This window comes from Poromitra crassiceps, assembly GCF_964638095.1.
Source record: "Poromitra crassiceps genome assembly, chromosome: 13".
Classification (NCBI taxonomy): Eukaryota; Metazoa; Chordata; class Actinopteri; order Beryciformes; family Melamphaidae; genus Poromitra; species Poromitra crassiceps.
This window is the reverse complement of record NC_139644.1, coordinates 2,716,971-2,735,540: the sequence shown is the minus strand read 5'-3', so window position 1 is coordinate 2,735,540 and position 18,570 is coordinate 2,716,971. Positions and strand designations below refer to the sequence as shown.

Here is an 18,570-nt window from a genome sequence, read left to right as displayed (position 1 = left end):
TGCATGGAGGACCATGAACACTTATCCAGCAGTGAATAAAGTGCTTCACTATCTCTTTGGGTTTCTTGGTGGTGACTATACTCCCCGCACTAAAGCGTGTGAAGTGGTCAATGGCATGCAGATACCACACTTCCGGCTCTAGCTCATGTAAGTCCACTGCTACAGTTTCATTGTAGGTTGAGGCCATAGGCAAGCCCATCACTGGCTTCTGCTTAGGTTTGCTGTACATGACGCATGTCTCACAGTTTTTTACAATGTCCTTGAGAATGGCGGTGCATTCATCATCATTATTGCCCGAGCACACTAGTAGCTTTTGCAGCCTGTCAACTGAGGCATGTCCAAACTGCTTGTGCAGTTTCAACAGAACTTTCTGGTTTTCTTTTGTAGTCAAGTTTTCTGTCACAGTGAGAATCTCCTTTTCATTTTGGATGTTACTTTCATCTTGGTCATTGTTTGTTATGTATTGTGTCACACTGAGAATCTGATCATCATTGTGGATCAGCCTTTCATCTGGGTAGCTCTTATTTCTCAAGTCGACACAATAATGTCCTGAAGATGTCAGTTCAAGTTTCACTGGTTGCTTGAACATTATGGCCTTGTCATGTTCAATGTCTAAAATCGCACCTGCCCTTTTCAGTGAAGTTTTGCTTAAGAGCAGTGGGATATCCGCTGGGACAACTTCTGTTTCAATTTGACATTTTGTCTGTGCTATCATGGCTGGAATTTTCACTTTTCTTGTAGAATGAACAACTCTCCCATCACCAAACTTGAATGGTCTTGCACTTTTTATGCTGTTCATTTTCTGTAACTCACTCCGTGTTAGTTCGCTTTCATAATGATCAAGCCATTTTTCTCACATACCGTTCTAGTGCAAGCTGTGTCAATCACAGCTGATCCCATAGCCATGAAGACTTCTGTGTCAGTCAAAGATTCTTTTGAAAACAAAGTAATGTTGCACTCTTCAACAACAGCTCCCTCATCTTCTGTTAGCTTTGCATGCTCTTTTTTATGTGGACAATCCTTTGCCCAGTGATATGTGCTTTGGCAAACTGCACACCTTGATCTTCTCCCGTATCTGTCAAGTGGATTCGTGCCTTGAGCAGCCGTTTTTGGGAGCTTGACCTACTTTCTCTCCTGCCTGTAAAGCGTGTGTAGTAGGGTGCGTCACCATCTCCACTCATTTGCAGCTCACCAGCGCCCTTCTGTGGCGAGGTGACGGTATCACGGTATCACATCAAAGATTATTTTCAAGGCTGACTTCATGTTTACAAATGAGAGGCTTGGACAAGCGGTAAGCGCCAATTGTTTGTTTGTTTTTTCTTTCTTAATTAGTTAGCCTGGCCTAGCCAGTGATAGGAATAGACTACGTGACAACCAGGAAAGACTGGTGACTACTGGAGAGTCAGTTGACAGCCGGAACAGGGACGGCACCCGGGTAGCAGTATGGGTTAGCTCCCCAGCCTGCGTCTTCCGTGAGGAAGAAGCCCAAAAACCCACGAGAGGCCTTTTAGGAGGGCCATTCAAGCCGCAAGTGGAGACTGCAGTGCCACCAAGTACTGGTACTGCATGGTGTCCACTAAGATACCATCACCTCGGAATGAGATGTTTGGAGCGGGGGAGTCTGGTGCAGCGCACAGGTCGTAGACCTGGTGAGACGAGGGAGGAACCCGGCCGGGTGGCAACCCACAGAGCCCGGTCCCTCTACGTACCAGAGCCCTCTCCCTCCCCCGGTCCCGGCAGAGTAGTTCCGGAGCAGCGGATTGAGTGGCCCTGACCGCATGACCACCTTCGACCCTCCCTATAGGGCTGACCGTGGGTAGCTACTGGGACGTAAGTTGGGGCTTGGCCAGCCCCGGCTGGGTCACCTGGGCGAGGGTGTATGATGTTGCGAGACCCGAAACATCCTATGACCCCAGGGTACATCACTGAGGATACGTCCCAGTTATGCATCCATGCAATGTTTTTTCTTTCTTTATTAGTCCTTAACGTTCAGTCCCGCAGTATCGAGTAGCTTGAAAGCTAACACAGCATCTGGAAGCTCCATTTTTAACTTGTGGATTCTGTTGTACCTACGTTCAAATTCAATGATATAATCCACCATTGAAACGCCATCTCCTCTTGTGATCCGGTCAAACTCTGTGTACGCCTCGTATTCACGATCCTTCTCTTTCAAAAACACAGAGTCCAATTTTTTCAGAAGTGTAGTCATTTCCACATCGGCGTCCCCGCTGCGGGGATCTCCAGTGCACTGTCTCTTGCTCTTCCCATGAGCGATAAAGCAACCGCCAAGGCTTGCTTCTTTTTATCCAGGTCGGTAACCAGCCGCCAAATTTCGACCAAATTTTTCCACCTTTCGTAGGACTTCTCGTCAAACGCTGATGGAACTTTATAATTACCAGCGGCCATCCTCTGCTACCAATGTTGATGGAATAACCACAACAACAACTGTTAACACGTTTAACGTCTTTAGTGAAACTTCAGTACTTGATATATGGGATGGGAGGATATGCTGCAGGATGGGGTGCTTTGATGGGCTGCAGAGTTGGGGAGAGCTTGTTGTCCCTGGATGCCTTCAGACCCTGGAGTGGCCATTAGGACCTATAGTATAGGGGAGAGTGGGGTGAGTTGTGCCACTTTTTACTTGAGATGTCTTTAAAGTGAGGGCATGACAGTAATGCCTCAAACTACAATATGTAAATATATTTCAGGATGTTGTGCACCACTGGGAACACTCCCTTTGGATCTTAAATAAACTGTTAGAAAAATATGGCTATTCTTAAAAAAGTGGTCTCTTGGCAGAACTTGCCCCCGGTGCGGGGTAAGTTGTGCCTTTGGAGAGAATACGTTGGGGTAAATTGTGCCATTGATTACTGAAGTAAAGAAGAACATTTTCATCTCATATACTGTAATGCTATATCAAAGCAAGACAAAATAAAGATAACACTAAAGTCCAGTGTACTATAACAGGGTTAAACAAGGCTAAACGGTAGCAGCAGTTGACCTACATATTTAACATTTTCAGAAATAAAAATGATGTTCAAAATGAACAAAATCAACTATCACAGAGCCAGGCTACACTTGCCAATACTGCAATATTCTTCAACAAGGTCTATTTAAACATTTAAGAACAAAATGAAATAAAATTTCACTAAATCAACTGCAACTGCACTGGCACAACTTAACCCAGGCCTTTTGGCACAAATCACCCCATCCCCACCATTTTAACAAATTTGTATCATATAGCTGGTTTGGAGCTAACATCATGCTAACAGTATAGCCTCATATTGTAGCTTACTAAAACACTAACACATGTGTGAAATGTTTTCAAGCTTGTCTATAATTGTTCAGACACAACAATCAATAAACCTTGATCATAAAAAAATTACTTTGAGAGGCAAAAAACAGTTTTTTGAACTTAAATGTGCTTAGCTCTTGTGCCATCTGCCTCCCTTCTTTGCAGAGTGAGTAAAATGGATGCCTCTTCAAAAATGTGTGGTCACATGACCAATTTCTTCTATGGTTTTCTAGATACAAGGGGTGGCACAACTTCCCCACTGGCACAACTCACCCCACTCTCCCCTACTGGCCACTGCTGTTCGGCATGGTAACAACACCTGTCACTCCTTCCATAGTCAGAGCAACTATAATAATGTCTTCTTCTTCTAATGGCTTTCCGGCAGACTGTATGTATGCGTTGTGGCACATTGCTGCCTCTTACAGGTTGGGAATATTACACCAATTCCAGACTCCTCAATGTTCTTCCCTCCGGCTTTTTAGTTTACAGTGTTTCTCACACCTCCTCAATCTTGGCTGTCATCTCATGTTCCTCCGCTTCTCACCCCTCCTGAGCAATGCGCCTTCACCTTCGTGAAGGGGTCCTCCGTTAATAGAGATTTCATGTCATCAGTTGTCACTCGAGAAATTGTGATGTCATCAGTGATGTCGCTCGTGCAATTGTGATGTCACCTGAGCCAATTGTGATATCATCAGTGATGTCACTTGAGCAATTGTGATGTCATCAGTGAGTACAATTGTGATGTCACCAGTGATGTCACTCGAGCAATTGTAATGTGAGGTTATAAATTGGATGGTTGTGTGGCTGTGTTTATCCTCACTGCCAAAATGACAGAGTTAGCGGTAGAAAATGTGGTGGTTCATCCCCTAGTGTTGCTCAGCGTAGTGGATCATTTTAATAGGATAGGGAAAGTTGGCAATCAGAAACGAGTGGTTGGCATCCTCCTTGGGTCATGGCAAAAGAAAATTATTGACGTCTCAAATAGCTTTGCTGTGCCATTTGACGAGGATGCCAAGGATCACACAGTGTGGTTCTTGGACCATGCCTACTTGGAGAACATGTATGGCATGTTCAAGAAAGTTAATGCCAGAGAAAGAATAGTTGGATGGTACCACACAGGGCCAAAATTACATAAGAATGACATTGCTATCAATGAGCTCGTCAAGCAATACCGCACAAATTCGCTGTTAGTAATCATAGATGTGAAGCCCAAAGACCTCGGTCTACCCACCGAAGCGTACATCTCAGTGGAGGAAATACACAATGACGGGACTCCGACATCCAAGACGTTTGAACACGTCGCCAGTGAGATCGGAGGTGAGGAAGCTGAGGAAGTGGGAGTGGAGCACCTGCTTAGAGATATCAAGGATACAACAGTGGACACTCTGTCCCAGTGCATCACAAACCAGCTCCATGGTCTGAAGGGACTCAACTCGAAGCTGCTGGATGTCCGGTCTTACCTGGAGAGAGTGGCAGCAGCCAAACTGCCCAACAATCAGCAGATCATCTACCAGCTGCAGGATGTCTTCAATGTTCTTCCAGATGTCAATCTACTGGAGTTCACCAAAGCCTTCTACCTGAAGACCAATGACCAGATGCTGGTGGTCTATCTGGCCTCCCTCGTTCGCTCTGTAGTGGCTCTGCACAACCTGATCAACAACAAGCTCTCGAATCGAGACGCAGAGAGGAAGGAGGGTCTGGAGAAGAAAGATGATGAAGACAAGGAGAAGGGGAAAGGACGTCAACGAGAAGGATGAGAAGAAAAAATTAAAGGAAAGTGTTTTGATTAAAGGTTTTCTCTTAAAGCATACAATCAATCAATCTGGATGATCGGAGGTATTGAGACGTGTATTAGTTTGTACGCTGACGACATAATCTACATGACTCAGAGAAATTGATCCCCCCTCCTAGAATGAATCACCTCTTTGGGTAAGATGTCCGGATAGACAATTAACTGGACAGAGTGACGCTGCTAGAGAGGATTTAGAGTACTCTGATTTCATATGGGAAGAAATAACTTCTGCCATTAAATCATTCCCATCAGGCAAAGCAGCTTGGCCGGATGGATTCTGTGCCGAATTTTACAATAAATTTTGTGATATTCTTGCCCCACTCCTCAGAATGACATCTAGCTCTAAGAAGGCCAAAGTCTTGCCTAGAACACTGTATGAACATCTCATTAAAAAAAAAAGAGGAGGAAGTAGACCCAGCCAGCTACAGACCCATAGCGCTCCAGAATTTTGACTGAAAACTAATCATTAAAATGCTGGCTACCCGGCTAAACAAACATTTCTCATCCATTATTCATCCTGACCAGACAGGGTTCATCCCGAGTAGGTTATCTTTCTCAAATGTCGGACGCCTCCTCAGCACCATATATGCAGATCATAGTAAGACTAATGGTGCAGGGATTTTATCACTCGACACACAGAAGGTGTTTGATCAGGTTGAGTGGCCTTATAGACGGTTTTAACTTGACAACAAAAACATTCGAAATTGAACCTGAGCTAATCATCCCATATACTCCCACGCGCCCCCTCCGTTCATAGGATGGTAATTATCTTACCATCCCAAAAATTAAGAAAAAGCTGGAAGTAGAGCATTCTCCTATTGTGCTTCATATCTCTGGAACCAGCTTCCCCGATCAGTTAGGGAGGCTGGCTCCATCGATATTTTCAAAACGAGACTTAAAACTTACGTATTCTCACAAGCATAGGCCTGGGCGATATGGCAATATTTTTTTATCACGATATGTTTTCTTATATCGATCGATGTCGATATTTATCACGATATAAATTTATCAATAATACTAATTGCACATAAAAAGCACATGAAGAATTTTAGGGGCACAATTAAAATTCAATGCAGAGCGATATAGAATGTATTCGATACGACTCTATTCATCTCTGACCGGTTACAATTAAGTTGAATTCAATTCAAAGTATTCTCATGAGAGAGGCTCAATGCAGCTCATTGGCTATTGTTGTCATTAAATGATAACCCTTTATTTAGTCATCTGTTTGTCCATACTATTCACTTATGGCTTTTTAATGTAACTTGATCCATTTGCATTTTCAGCTTATTATAATTGTTCTATGCTTGTTACTTGTTTTCCCTTATACCACTGGTCTTTGGTGTGCTTATTCTGTTGTGTGTATTGCATTATGTTGTTTTAATGCAATGAACGTCTTGGTCCAAGGCTAGGTGTTGATTATGCAGCTATAGTTAGCTGCTGTTGGTTTGATAAAGGAAGCAAAGACTGTTTAAACCATAGATGTGTAATGTTATTCGGATAGCTGCTAGAGATGGTCTAACAGATAGCATAACGTTAGCAAGATTGTCAAGTATGAAGATATTAACGTTAGCGCGTAAGCTAACGTTAGCGTTAGCTAACGCGATGTAGATGCTAATTTGATCAACAAAAATAAGAAGGGAGCTCCTTGAATTTTTACAAGAATAGTATTTAATCCCGAAGTAGTATATTCGTGTACACAGCAGTGTTACAAACAGAATATATCTTCAATAGGGTACAGATATATTCTGTTGGTAACACTGCTGTGTACACGAATATACTACTTCGGGATTAAATACTATTCTTGTAAAAATTCAAGGAGCTCCCTTCTTATTTTTGTTTACTACTTTGCCTGCTGAGCTGCCTTGGTCCACAATTCTGTGTTCCCCGATGCTAATTTGATACCATTCATGACAGCCAGCTACCGCTACCCATAAACAGAACTACTGTCTGCTGCAGCTTTATCTCCCGTGTACAAATCCACGGCCTGACATATTTTAATTCCATCTGTTTATGTTACGGGCCAGGCTCTAACTGGTTAGTAAGAGCCACTCAGCCAGCCGACTGCGAGGCTCTGAGCAGAGAAAGGGATTCTTCCGCAAACGCGTGCATCACATGGTTTATTTTCCATTGGGGCACTCAGTGTTGCCTTCAAATACCCCCCAAAAACGACACGTTATTCACAATAAGCATTGCTGTGCTAAGCTGCGGTCATGTTTCTGAGGGGTTTTGAACGCAACACTGAAAATATTTTATCGAAATTACAGCTCATAAATTTATCATCGTTATTGTGGCAATTTTTTTCGTGAAAATTATCGATATCGTTTTATCGCCCAGCCCTACACAAGCATATTGCATACTGAATTGAATTGAACCCCAGCTCACTTCCTGTTACAGTGTTTGCTATGGACAGAAAAAAGAAGGAGCAGAGCAGGACTGACCGTCCACTCGTCCAAACTGTCAGCTCCTCATGCACATAATCACCCCTGCCCCCCCTCTCCCCCCTCGCTGCCCTCTTCCCACCTGGCCACCTCCAGTCAGCAGCCTACACAATCCTCCAGTACAAAACCTCTCACCTGCTCCCCCTAGCAGAAAGGAGGACTTATTACTGCTGCATCAGTGTCTGAACCTTGCTCTTTTCCCCCTGTTTTCCTGTAAAATCCCAGTTCATATTACAACTAGACGTTCCTTTCATTGTCGCCCGTGTAACATTAATAATATAAATTTTGACAATTTAGCATCTCTTCCTTTGTTAAAATATGTGCCTTTATCAAAGGTTGATGGCCTCCCCAGTCAAAATGTGTTTGTTAAATGCTCATTCTGTAACAAACAAGACCCATATCCTAAATTATCTGTTCACTAGGGAAAATTTGTCATTCTTGTTTAACAGAAACCTGGCAGCGCAATATGGAATTTATCCATTTAAATGAATTGTGCCCTGTACGTTGTTCTTTTATTGGGACCCCACGTCTGTCTGGCCATGGTGGTGGTCTAGCGACTGTACGAAACAATCAGTTCTCCTGCCAGCTAGTGAATACCGAATCCTCCACTTTTGAATTACAGTTAACTAAAGTGGGTCATCTAAAACCTTTTTATTGCATTTTAAACCCAGCCTATTTTCACAGCACTCCGCCGTTTTTGCTGTATCAGGTGAAATGATACAGCACCTGGGACCTAACGCAAAGACATGGCTCCTGGAGATGCTGAACACATGCATGGCACAGAAAACCATCCCTCCTGTCTGGAGAAAGGCCAAAGTGGTTGCAATTCCTAAACCCGGCAAAGACCCATCATCCCCAAAGAGCTACCGACCCATTTCCCTCCTCTGCATCAACTACAAGCTCTATGAGAGGCTGGAGCAGCTTTCATAGACCTCACTGCTGCCTTATGACACTGTCCAACACCGTGCAATGGTCAGGAAACTACTGGACATGACTGGTGACCTGAATCTGTGCCAAGTCATCAAAAGCCTCCTCAACAACAGGCGCTTCTATGTTCAACTGAATGACCAGAGGAGCAAATGGAAAGCCCAAAAGAACGGCCTCCCCCAAGGTAGCATACTGGCCCCCCTCCTGTTCAACATATATACTAACGACCAGCCATTACCCCTAGAATCAGTGGCGGACTGCATAATCGGGCACGTCGGGCAAATGCCCGGTGGCCTGGCCTGGCCTGGCCTGCAAAAAAAAAAAAAAAAAAAAAAATTTTTTTTTTGCTTTTTTTTTTTTTTCAGGCCAGGCCAGGCCACTCACTGAACAGCAGGCCAGGCGCCGCCTACTGGTTTACTAGTGGTTTTATTACTTTATTCAGGTTTAAAATGGGTGCATCTCATTGTAAAATTGGACTTGGCCCAAATTGGGCTTCAAACGGCCCAAATCGGGCTTCAAACGGCCCAAATCTGGCTTTAAACGACCCAAATCGGGCTTCAAACGGCCCAAATCTGGCTTCAAACGGCCCAAATTGGGCTTCAAACGGTCCAAATTTAGCTTCAAACGGTCCAAATTTTTCGCCGCCGCCCTACGGACGCCGGCACACACGTCGGCCCGTATCGGCCTGGCCTGCTTGGTATCTAATGCCCGGCCTGAATTATGATCCCAGTCCGCCCCTGCCTAGAATGCCAGCGTTTCATCTATGCAGATGACCTCTGCATCACCACCCAACAAGTAGACTTCCAGAAGATTGAGTCTGTCCTTGAAAGTGCCCTCCAAGATATGTCAAGCTATTACAATAACAACCACCTGAAACCCAACCCATCAAAAACCCAACTCTGCAGCTTCCACCTGAGGAACCGAGACGCGAAGAAAGAACTGAGCGTCACCTGGGACGGCCATAAACTGTCCAACCACACGCATCCCATGTATCTTGGAGTTACACTCGACAGGACACTCTCCTTCAAGAAACACCTGGAGAACACCAAAGCCAAGGTCAACACCCGTAACAACATCCTACGCAAACTAGTGAACTCCAAGTGGGGCACGGATCCACCAACAATCCGTGCAACTGCCATGGCCCTGTGCTTCTCTACAGCAGAGTATGCCTGCTCAAGCTGGAGCCGATCACGTCATACCAAACTGGTCGACACAGCCTTGAATGACACCTGCCGCATCATCACGGGCTGTGTCAAGACAACACCTGTCCCGTGCCTGTATGCGCTAGCCGGCATCTCTCCTCCGCACATCAGACGACTGGGTATCGCTCAAGATGAACGGAGAACACAGGAGACAGACACTAGACACCCCTTACATGGCCATGTAGCACCCCCATGGAGGCTCCGATCCAGAGCCAGCTTTGTGAAGACAGTTCTGCCCCTCCAGACAACCAAAGAAGCAGCAAGGGCCAACATCTGGGAAGATGAATGGCAAAGCTACAACACACGAGCTCTCGAATGGTTGGAGAGAGGAATTACACCAACAGAAAGCCTCGCTAGTGGCCACGATCTAGGCTGGACAACCTGGAAGTCCCTTAATAGACTGCGTGTAGAACAGGGGAGGTGCAAAGCACTGATGAAAGCCTGGAACTATACAACAGAAGACACGTGCAGATGTGGATCAGTGCAGACAATGTCCCACCTACTGGAATGTGCTGATGCCCCCCAGTGCAGTCCAGAAGACCTGGCAGAACCTTCCCCATCAGCTGTGGCCTGTGCCCGATATTGGCAGAACGACATCTGAGATTGCTACGGACTCGAAGAAGAATTGCATTTTAAACTAAAGTGGGTCATCTAAAACCTTTTCATTGCATTTTAATCTATTGACCCGCTGGTCCGGCTGGTCCATTTCTTTCGGAGTTTACCAACTTCATAACCTCCATTATTAAAATAGATTACTGGTACTTGGCAACTTCAGCTTACACATAAATTATGGTGGGTAAATGCCCTAAAAGCTAACAGCCTATGCCTCATCCCAAACCAACATTTGGAGACTATCATCATAAGTTTCACCATTGTGAAACTTAGATTCATAACAAACTTAAACTACATGCTATTGTTCTCCTATCCTTTTATATGGTCGGTCAATTGAGACAGTGTTCCACTTGTCGCTGCAGTGCAGCCCAGGCTCCTTATCACAGGTTTGTCATTTCCGCACAAAATGACACTTTCCAATAGTGTTTACCAGGGCCCTCTATAGGGTCTGAAGACATTTTTGTTTTTGTTTTCGCTCGTTTGCATGCTGTGATAACACGGTTATCAGCTTCAATCTGCGGTGGCAGAGAGTTCCCCAAACTTTTGAGTAGCCAGTCAGATTGAAAAAGTAGCCGGCTCATGTTCGCGGCGTTTGTTCCAGTGGTCCTTTTCCCAATTAATAAACAACCCTCAAATATGTATCCATGAGTGTGACAATTGAAATAATACAAATAAACATTCGTATAAAGGCCCAATGCTCAATTTAATTATAAATAAAACAATATCCATATTGCAAAACACAAACAGGTAATGTATATTTTTAAGAACAAAGAAAATACTATGTTTCCCACAGGATTTGGAGAGATTGTGGTGGGTAGACCTTGCTTGGACCCTCTTGGGGGGGTTCGGGGGGGGCATGCCCCCTGTAAGAAAAATGTGTACATTTTAAACTAAAATGCATGAATCTGGTTCACTTTGAGAACCAATTTAAGAGGCTAGATCAGGGGTGGGCAATTATTTTTCATGGGGGGCCACATGAGAAACCCAGATTGTTGCTGGGGGCCGAACAAATATTGTCATGCCGTAACCCAGGAACTTTGATGATAGAGAGGACCACAAAAAAATGTCCTCGTTACCAGAGGGCCAGATTTTGCTGAGGATTGGGGGCCAAACCGCGCCGGCGCGGAAAAATGTTGGGCATTTGAAGTCAGGTTTAGAGGAATAACTCATTTTAAATTAACAGTTGTGATGTCATTATTCAGTCTTAAACACCAATATTTGATCCTTTTCTCACTCACTCCTATGTCACCACTTGCTCTCCCTGCAGGCCTTGAAATTAACTTTTTTGACCACCTGCCAATATGGCTGCTAGAAGTTACCAGCCAATTAGAATTTCCACTAGCTAAAATGTTTTCTAGAAATAAACCAGAATATGAGTGGGTTAATTTAAGCATAAGTATCAGTAAGGGGCCCGGGATTCTCAAAGGACAAAGATCTTTGTCCTTTCTACATGCATGGAGGAGGCTATTTGCTTAACCAAAGGAATACATCTTACCTTATAGGATTCGTGGGCCCTTCTCAAAAAGGTTTTGAAGAAGAAAAATAATTTAAATAAATCCAAAACCAACAAGTTAATTATTTACAGTTTTACTTAATTGTAGAACAGTCATTTCTTACACATGAGATTACTTTTAGCCTTTTAGTCATAAAGATTATTGAAAGATATTCCATATTCCAGATTGAAACAGAAGTGGAGTATTGACCAGAATGACATGAACATTTGCACACTTATTCAGCGGGTATCTTGTATGTTGCGTTCAGGTGCACTGGCCAGAGGCCAGTAGGCGGAGAAATAGCCGGCTGCCGGGGCTTGGGGAACTCCCTGCGCTGGTTAGGTGTAGCGGAGCCTGGCGGAGATCTGCACTCCTCCGAGTGCACTTTTCTAGTTTAATGTGTTATTTAATCTATTTCCATTCTCTCTTCGGTCCCAACTGACCACCTGTGTGTGTGTGTGTGTGTGTGTGTGTGTGTGTGTGTGTGTGTGTGTGTGTGTGTGTGTGTGTGTGTGTGTGTGTGTGAGTGAGAGAGACTCATCGTGTGTTCTCTCTCTCTCGTTTCAGTCCCAATAGAAAGATTTCCAGCACAGCGTTTGGACGGTGAGGAACAAGCAATACACTCATACACACTACACACACTAAGGGCCTATGTCCACCAGTTGCGGTACGGCTCCATGCAGCTGCCTAAACAGACCCACACCCACCTCATCTGGTCAAACACATGCGGATCTGACAAAAATAGAGCAGGTGCATATTTTTTTCCGTAGTGCATGTGTCTGTTTCAGCAGCCGTAACAGAGAGGCACTGAGCTGGACATGTGTCTGTTTCAGCAGCCGTAACAGAGAGGCACTGAGCTGCATGTTCCTGTTTCAGCAGCTGTAACAGAGAGGCACTGAGCTGCATGTGTCTGTTTCAGCAGCCGTAACAGAGAGGCACTGAGCTGCATGTGTCTGTTTCAGCAGCCGTAACAGAGAGGCACTGAGCTGGACCGCATGTGTCTGTTTCAGCAGCCGTAACAGAGAGGCACTGAGCTGCATGTTCCTGTTTCAGCAGCCGTAACAGAGAGGCACTGAGCTGCATGTTCCTGTTTCAGCAGCCGTAACAGAGAGGCACTGAGCTGCATGTGTCTGTTTCAGCAGCCGTAACAGAGAGGCACTGAGCTGCATGTGTCTGTTTCAGCAGCCGTAACAGAGAGGCACTGAGCTGCATGTTCCTGTTTCAGCAGCCGTAACAGAGAGGCACTGAGCTGCATGTTCCTGTTTCAGCAGCCGTAACAGAGAGGCGCTGAGCTGCATGTGTCTGTTTCAGCAGCCGTAACAGAGAGGCGCTGAGCTGCATGTGTCTGGTTCAGCAGCCGTAACAGAGAGGCGCTGAGCTGCATGTGTCTGTTTCAGCAGCCATAACAGAGAGGCGCTGAGCTGCATGTGTCTGTTTCAGCAGCCGTAACAGAGAGGCACTGAGCTGCATGTGTCTGTTTCAGCAGCCGTAACAGAGAGGCACTGAGCTGCATGTTCCTGTTTCAGCAGCCGTAACAGAGAGGCGCTGAGCTGCATGTGTCTGTTTCAGCAGCCGTAACAGAGAGGCGCTGAGCTGCATGTGTCTGGTTCAGCAGCCGTAACAGAGAGGCGCTGAGCTGCATGTGTCTGTTTCAGCAGCCGTAACAGAGAGGCACTGAGCTGCATGTGTCTGTTTCAGCAGCCGTAACAGAGAGGCACTAAGCTGCATGTGTCTGTTTCAGCAGCCGTAACAGAGAGGCACTGAGCTGGACCGCATCTGGTGGACATTGGGTTTAACACAAACTAGTCCATCAATATATTGTCTTTTTCTGCTGGCTGGGAGTTGACACTTGTCCTCTTCCCATGCTGTCTCTCCTCTCCTCTGGTCTCTCCTCTATCCTCTGGTCTATCCTCTCCTCTGGTCTCTCCTCTGTCCTGTCCTCTCCTCTGGTCTCTCCTCTCCTGGTCTCTTCTTTCCTCTGGTCTCTCCTCTCCTCTCCTCTCCTCTGTCCTTTCCTCTGGTCTCTCCTCTGTTCTCTCATTTCCACTGTCCTCTCCTCTGGTCTCTCCTCTGGTCTGTGCTCTCCTCTGGTCCCTCCTGTCCTCTGGTCTCTCCTCTGGTCTGTCCTCTCCTCTGGACCCTCCTGTCCTCTGGTCTCTCCTCTCCTCTGGTCTCTCCTCTCCTCCAGTCAGCTGTTCCAGGCCAACCACAGTTTGTTTGGCTCCAGTCAGGGCAGCAGCACAGAGGACCTGTTCAGAGACAGCATCGACTCCTGTGACCTCGACATCACAGAGAAGGTACTATCTCTCTCTCTCTCTCTCTCTCTCTCACTCACTCACTCACTCACTCACTCACTCACTCACTCTCTCAATCACTCACTCACTCACTCACTCACTCACACACACACACACGCACACACACACACACACACACACTAGGAGTGTCACGGTACACAAAAGTCACGGTTCGGTATGTACCTCGGTTTCGGGGTCACGGTTCAGTACGAATACGGTACAACGGAGAAAAAAAGCAACAAATCCCAAATTCTGTTTTTTTCCCTTTAAATTTTTCTTAAATCGACAAGGGATATTTATAGCCCCAGTAGGACATATATGTTTCACATAGGGTGGTGTTTTCATTTCGATGTTTTATTTGGTCCAATATTGAAATGTTCTACAATTGGAGGTTGTTGTGATCGACACATTATGGACTGTACTGTATTACTTATATGTTTGAATGTGGGACATTTGAGTGTATTGCCTGTGTTTGGATATGGCCTCACATTCGGGGTGAAGCTGGAGGGAGAACCAAATGGCTGGGTCACACCCGACAGATACCAGCACAGCTGGGGGCCAAGCCTCAAAGAAGTTGCCATTGTTTTTTATCCCTCAACCCCCAGGACGTTTAACACCTCTCAGAGCCTCAAAGGATTCCGGCCATTGTTTTATCTCTAAGGGTAATCAAGCCATAAAACCCCCTTTTCCCTTGCCTCACGTTACAGAATGGGCACAGTCCAGCTCACAGAGCGCTATCATTGGCCAGAACCATCACAAAAGACACATGAGAGGCCAATGAGAACCCTTCGTGATTTTCCCCAGACAGTACCAAAACTGTTGGAAGCAGTTTTAACTTAGAGTCTCAACTAAGCTTGAACCAGGGGTTGGAGGGGCCAGAGAAGCCGGCTCCCCTCCCCCGCTCGCTGCACCCCCTGAACAAAGGCCTAACCAGGCCTGACCACAGCCACCAGAGGCCAGGGTGAACCGCGCAGCAGGCCCAGGGATCGCCTACCAAGGCCAGCCGTAAGTCCCACGAGAAATAGCATGCATAACTGAGATAGCTCTACTTAATCTCAGTTTTAATTTAAGTCGGTTTAGCGTTATAAGTCGCAGGGAAAAACCTCCTTACGCTTCCAGACTTGCCACAGCCTGGCACAACGTCAGCTGTAGATCAAGCTTCCAGACGTGCCACAGCCTGGCACAACGCCAGCTGTTGATCAAGCTTCTAGGCAAGACCGCCTAACCAACGGCTGAAGAAAAGACACACCGTGGCCCCAGTCGCAGAACCAACAGCCGACGAAGGACGCAAAAGACCCACCGTGGTGCCAGCCACAGAGAGCAGCCACCCACTCCTTCGACTCAACGAGCAGAGAGACTGCACGTCAACCCCAGGCACGTCAACCCCCAGCAGACGTCCGCTGCACGCTTCCCCAGGCCAGGGTGAACCGCGCTGCAGGCCATCGCTCCCACAAACCAAAGCCATCCTCTTCGCAGCACGTGAACCCACAGCGCACCGGACCATCGTCCCCACAAACGGAAGGATCCCGCTCAACCGAGTGGAACCCACGTGAGAGTTTATGGTTTAATGGTTCTGGGCAGCTAGGGTTAAAATGCATTACCATGTACCGTAAATTCCGGACTATAAGGCGCACCGGTCTATAAGCCGCACCTTCAAAGGTGACTATTTTTTTCTTATATAAGCCGCACCGGTCTATAAGCCGCGGGTGTTTTGATGTTTAATTACCATATGTAAGGGTTCGTGCACAGAGGGGATTGTCGGAAAAGAGATGGCTGTTTGGGGAAGCTCCCATTTATTAACATTTCAACAAAACAAGTTGCATATTTGCATAACGTATTCAAGTGTTACCATTTAGTGCAATAGTAGCTACAGAACATGTACTGTGCTGTGTAAATTTAGGGGTCCTTGGCATGAAAAAGGTTGAAAACCACTGATCTACATTATAGCCTACAGTAGTACCATAACAAAAAACAAAGCTTACAGCGCTTGACGAGGCAATATCAATGGCTAAATTAAATGTGTTTTTTTTAAAGTGCAAAATAAAGTGCCTGTAACACGACAGTAAGCGCGTAAGCCTAAAGTTGCAGTAACACGGCTGCTTAAAATATACGGTAATCAGCCTACCAGAAAAGTCATTAATCCTCGTCTTCATCTTTTAGGCTAAGGTGCAGTACACGGCTGTAACCAGAAAAGTCAAGTCATTAATCCTCATCTTCGTCTTCTTCCTGCGTACTAAAACCACCAAAGTCCTCATCTTCAGTGTCGGAAACGAACAGGCTCAGGGTGGCTTCGTCAGCCACTCTCCTCTCTCCTTCGTTGTCGCTCTCAAAACCAACGAACTCCTCTTCGTCACTGTCGGAATCGAACAGCCTCTGAAGGCCCTCAGCTGGCGGCGTCCTCCTCTTCATCACGCAGCAGTCCAGCCTTTCGGAACCCGTTGGTAATCGTGGATGTTTTGACACTCCTCCACGCTGTCAGGATCCACTGGCAAACTTGAGCCTTCAGTCGGATCTGAACGGCACCTCGGCCGTCTGCTCTCTGTGTCAACACCCTGATGCCAAGGTTACGTGCTGCTACTCGATTTCCTTCTTTCCTTCTTCTTCTCGCCGCCATCGTCGTAACACAGCCAGTTCTCCATCTTTTGAAGCATGATGTTAGATTACAACGAGCTAGTTGTGTGGCTTAGCCTTCCAAAATGTTGCTGTTAGTTTTTTAGAATGTAATACATAGAATTGGGAATGTTACATTCAATTTCATTCAGACTGTCTTTCATGCTCAATCGCTGCCTTTTTCCCCCCGGAGCGAGGGAGGAGGGAGGGTGTTTTACCGTAGTGGCTGAGAGAGCGTAGTGGCACAGTGCTCCAATCAGGTCGCGAGGCACATTTTTTGCAACATCATCCAATCAGGGTCTCGCTCTCGTAATGTCTGTCTTGCTCTCGTTCTGCCTCATACCAACATCCATAGATTTTGAAGGTTCCCGAGTGGCCGTTTGCTGAAAAAATCCATAGAAAAGCCGCACCGTTATATAAGCCGCAGGGGCCAAAAAAGGCCAAAAAACGGGAAAAAAGCCACGGCTTATAGTCCGGAATTTACGGTATGTGTTGATTACAGTATCCTGTATGTTGATGTTCAATGTTTGCACACTGTGGAATGATATAGACGCCTGAAGGTGAGCGCTAAGTTCAGCAAGAACTTAGCGGCCACATTTGGGCCACTCTCCTCTCTCCCTCTCCCTCTCACCCTTCCCCACTCTCTCGGCCTCCCAGCTGAGCCCGTTCAACCGGGAGGGCTAAGCTTGGAACGGTCTAGAGATGTTCAGAATGTCCACCCGCAAAAATACAGTTAAGCTGAATTAGAGAGTTTGATTAGTCACTCACACAGAGTGACCCAGGCTAGGCAGGCAGAGTGATCCCTTCCTAAATTCGGCAGAACCGCCATTTTGGAAAGGAGGCGGTTCCAGACCGCCCCCCAGCCACCTCTGTCTGACCGAGTCAATCCTTCCTCAACTTTGGCAAAACCGCCATTTTGAAAAGGAGGCGGTCTGAACACGATCAGCCCGCCCCTCAGCCAATCCTGGGGTGACATAAGACACTCCACCTTCTCCTACCTCCTCCTCTCTCTCTCACATACACACACACACACACACACAAGTGCTAATTAACACCCACATACTCACATACCCACACACCCAGGCCTGCCAGCCAGGCAGACTTAAAGCACACACACACACACACACACACACACACACACACACACACACACACAATTGATAATGTTTGTTCACATTAGGTATTAGCTATAGATGTGGTAGAGTATTAGTCATAAAAGTAAATGTGATGAACTGATATTTTAATCATTATGTTAATGTCAATTGATATTGTGATTTATTAAATCTTTTTATTACATAATGCTATGAATCTTGGTGGTTATTCATGAGGTATTTTATCTGTGGAAATCTGTGACAGAAGCTTACGAACTTTGACCCTTCAATTAACTGTACAATGTACACTATATCATTATGAGACTGATATGACAATTTGGTTTGGTGTCTAAACAAGTCATAACTTGACTTTTAGACAGGTCTGTAGCCTTAACTACAGTGGTGCCCGAATCTTACAGAGAATACAATATTTTCTGTCAAATCTAATAAATTTATGAATATTAATAATTCATAATTATTAATAATCATATTTCATAACCAAACCAGCTCCTGCGAGCACAACAAGGTTGTCTTACCATTACACATTATTTAGATCCTCCCTTAACTCATTGAGTGCCAGCCACTTTTGGAGAACGGATGCTCCCAGTGCCAGAGTTTTCAGAGCGTTTTCAGTGATTTCTCGAGGCCCACAGAATATTGTGTGATATTACTATGTAAACACCGAACACGCACAAGAACGAGCTGGCTCTATTGTATCATCAGCAAAAAAAAGTTTATTGATACCATTTTCCGTTCTTTAGTTATGAGCCGGAGAAGATAGGTTGTTTTCAGCGTTTTCAGGCTTTTCAAATT

At 45.7% G+C, this 18,570-nt stretch overlaps 1 protein-coding gene and 1 pseudogene across 3 annotated transcripts in view; both read left to right on the top strand.

The window, feature by feature from the left end:
- The window catches only part of LOC310788308 (rab11 family-interacting protein 4A-like), a gene marked incomplete at its 3' end in the record, with an annotated part of 159,343 nt that overhangs the window by 63,227 nt on the left and 77,546 nt on the right, over positions 1-18,570 (top strand). For both annotated transcript variants that reach the window (XM_083649870.1, XM_083649869.1), the window contains exons 7-8: positions 12,330-12,365; positions 13,951-14,059. In XM_083649870.1, coding sequence (XP_083505996.1) covers positions 12,330-12,365; positions 13,951-14,059 — 145 coding nt within the window. The remainder of the gene's footprint in view (positions 1-12,329; positions 12,366-13,950; positions 14,060-18,570) is intronic.
- LOC310787785 (26S proteasome non-ATPase regulatory subunit 7 pseudogene) lies at positions 4,123-5,052 on the top strand (annotated as a pseudogene). Its single transcript has one exon. The product of its transcript is annotated as a 26S proteasome non-ATPase regulatory subunit 7 pseudogene (transcript).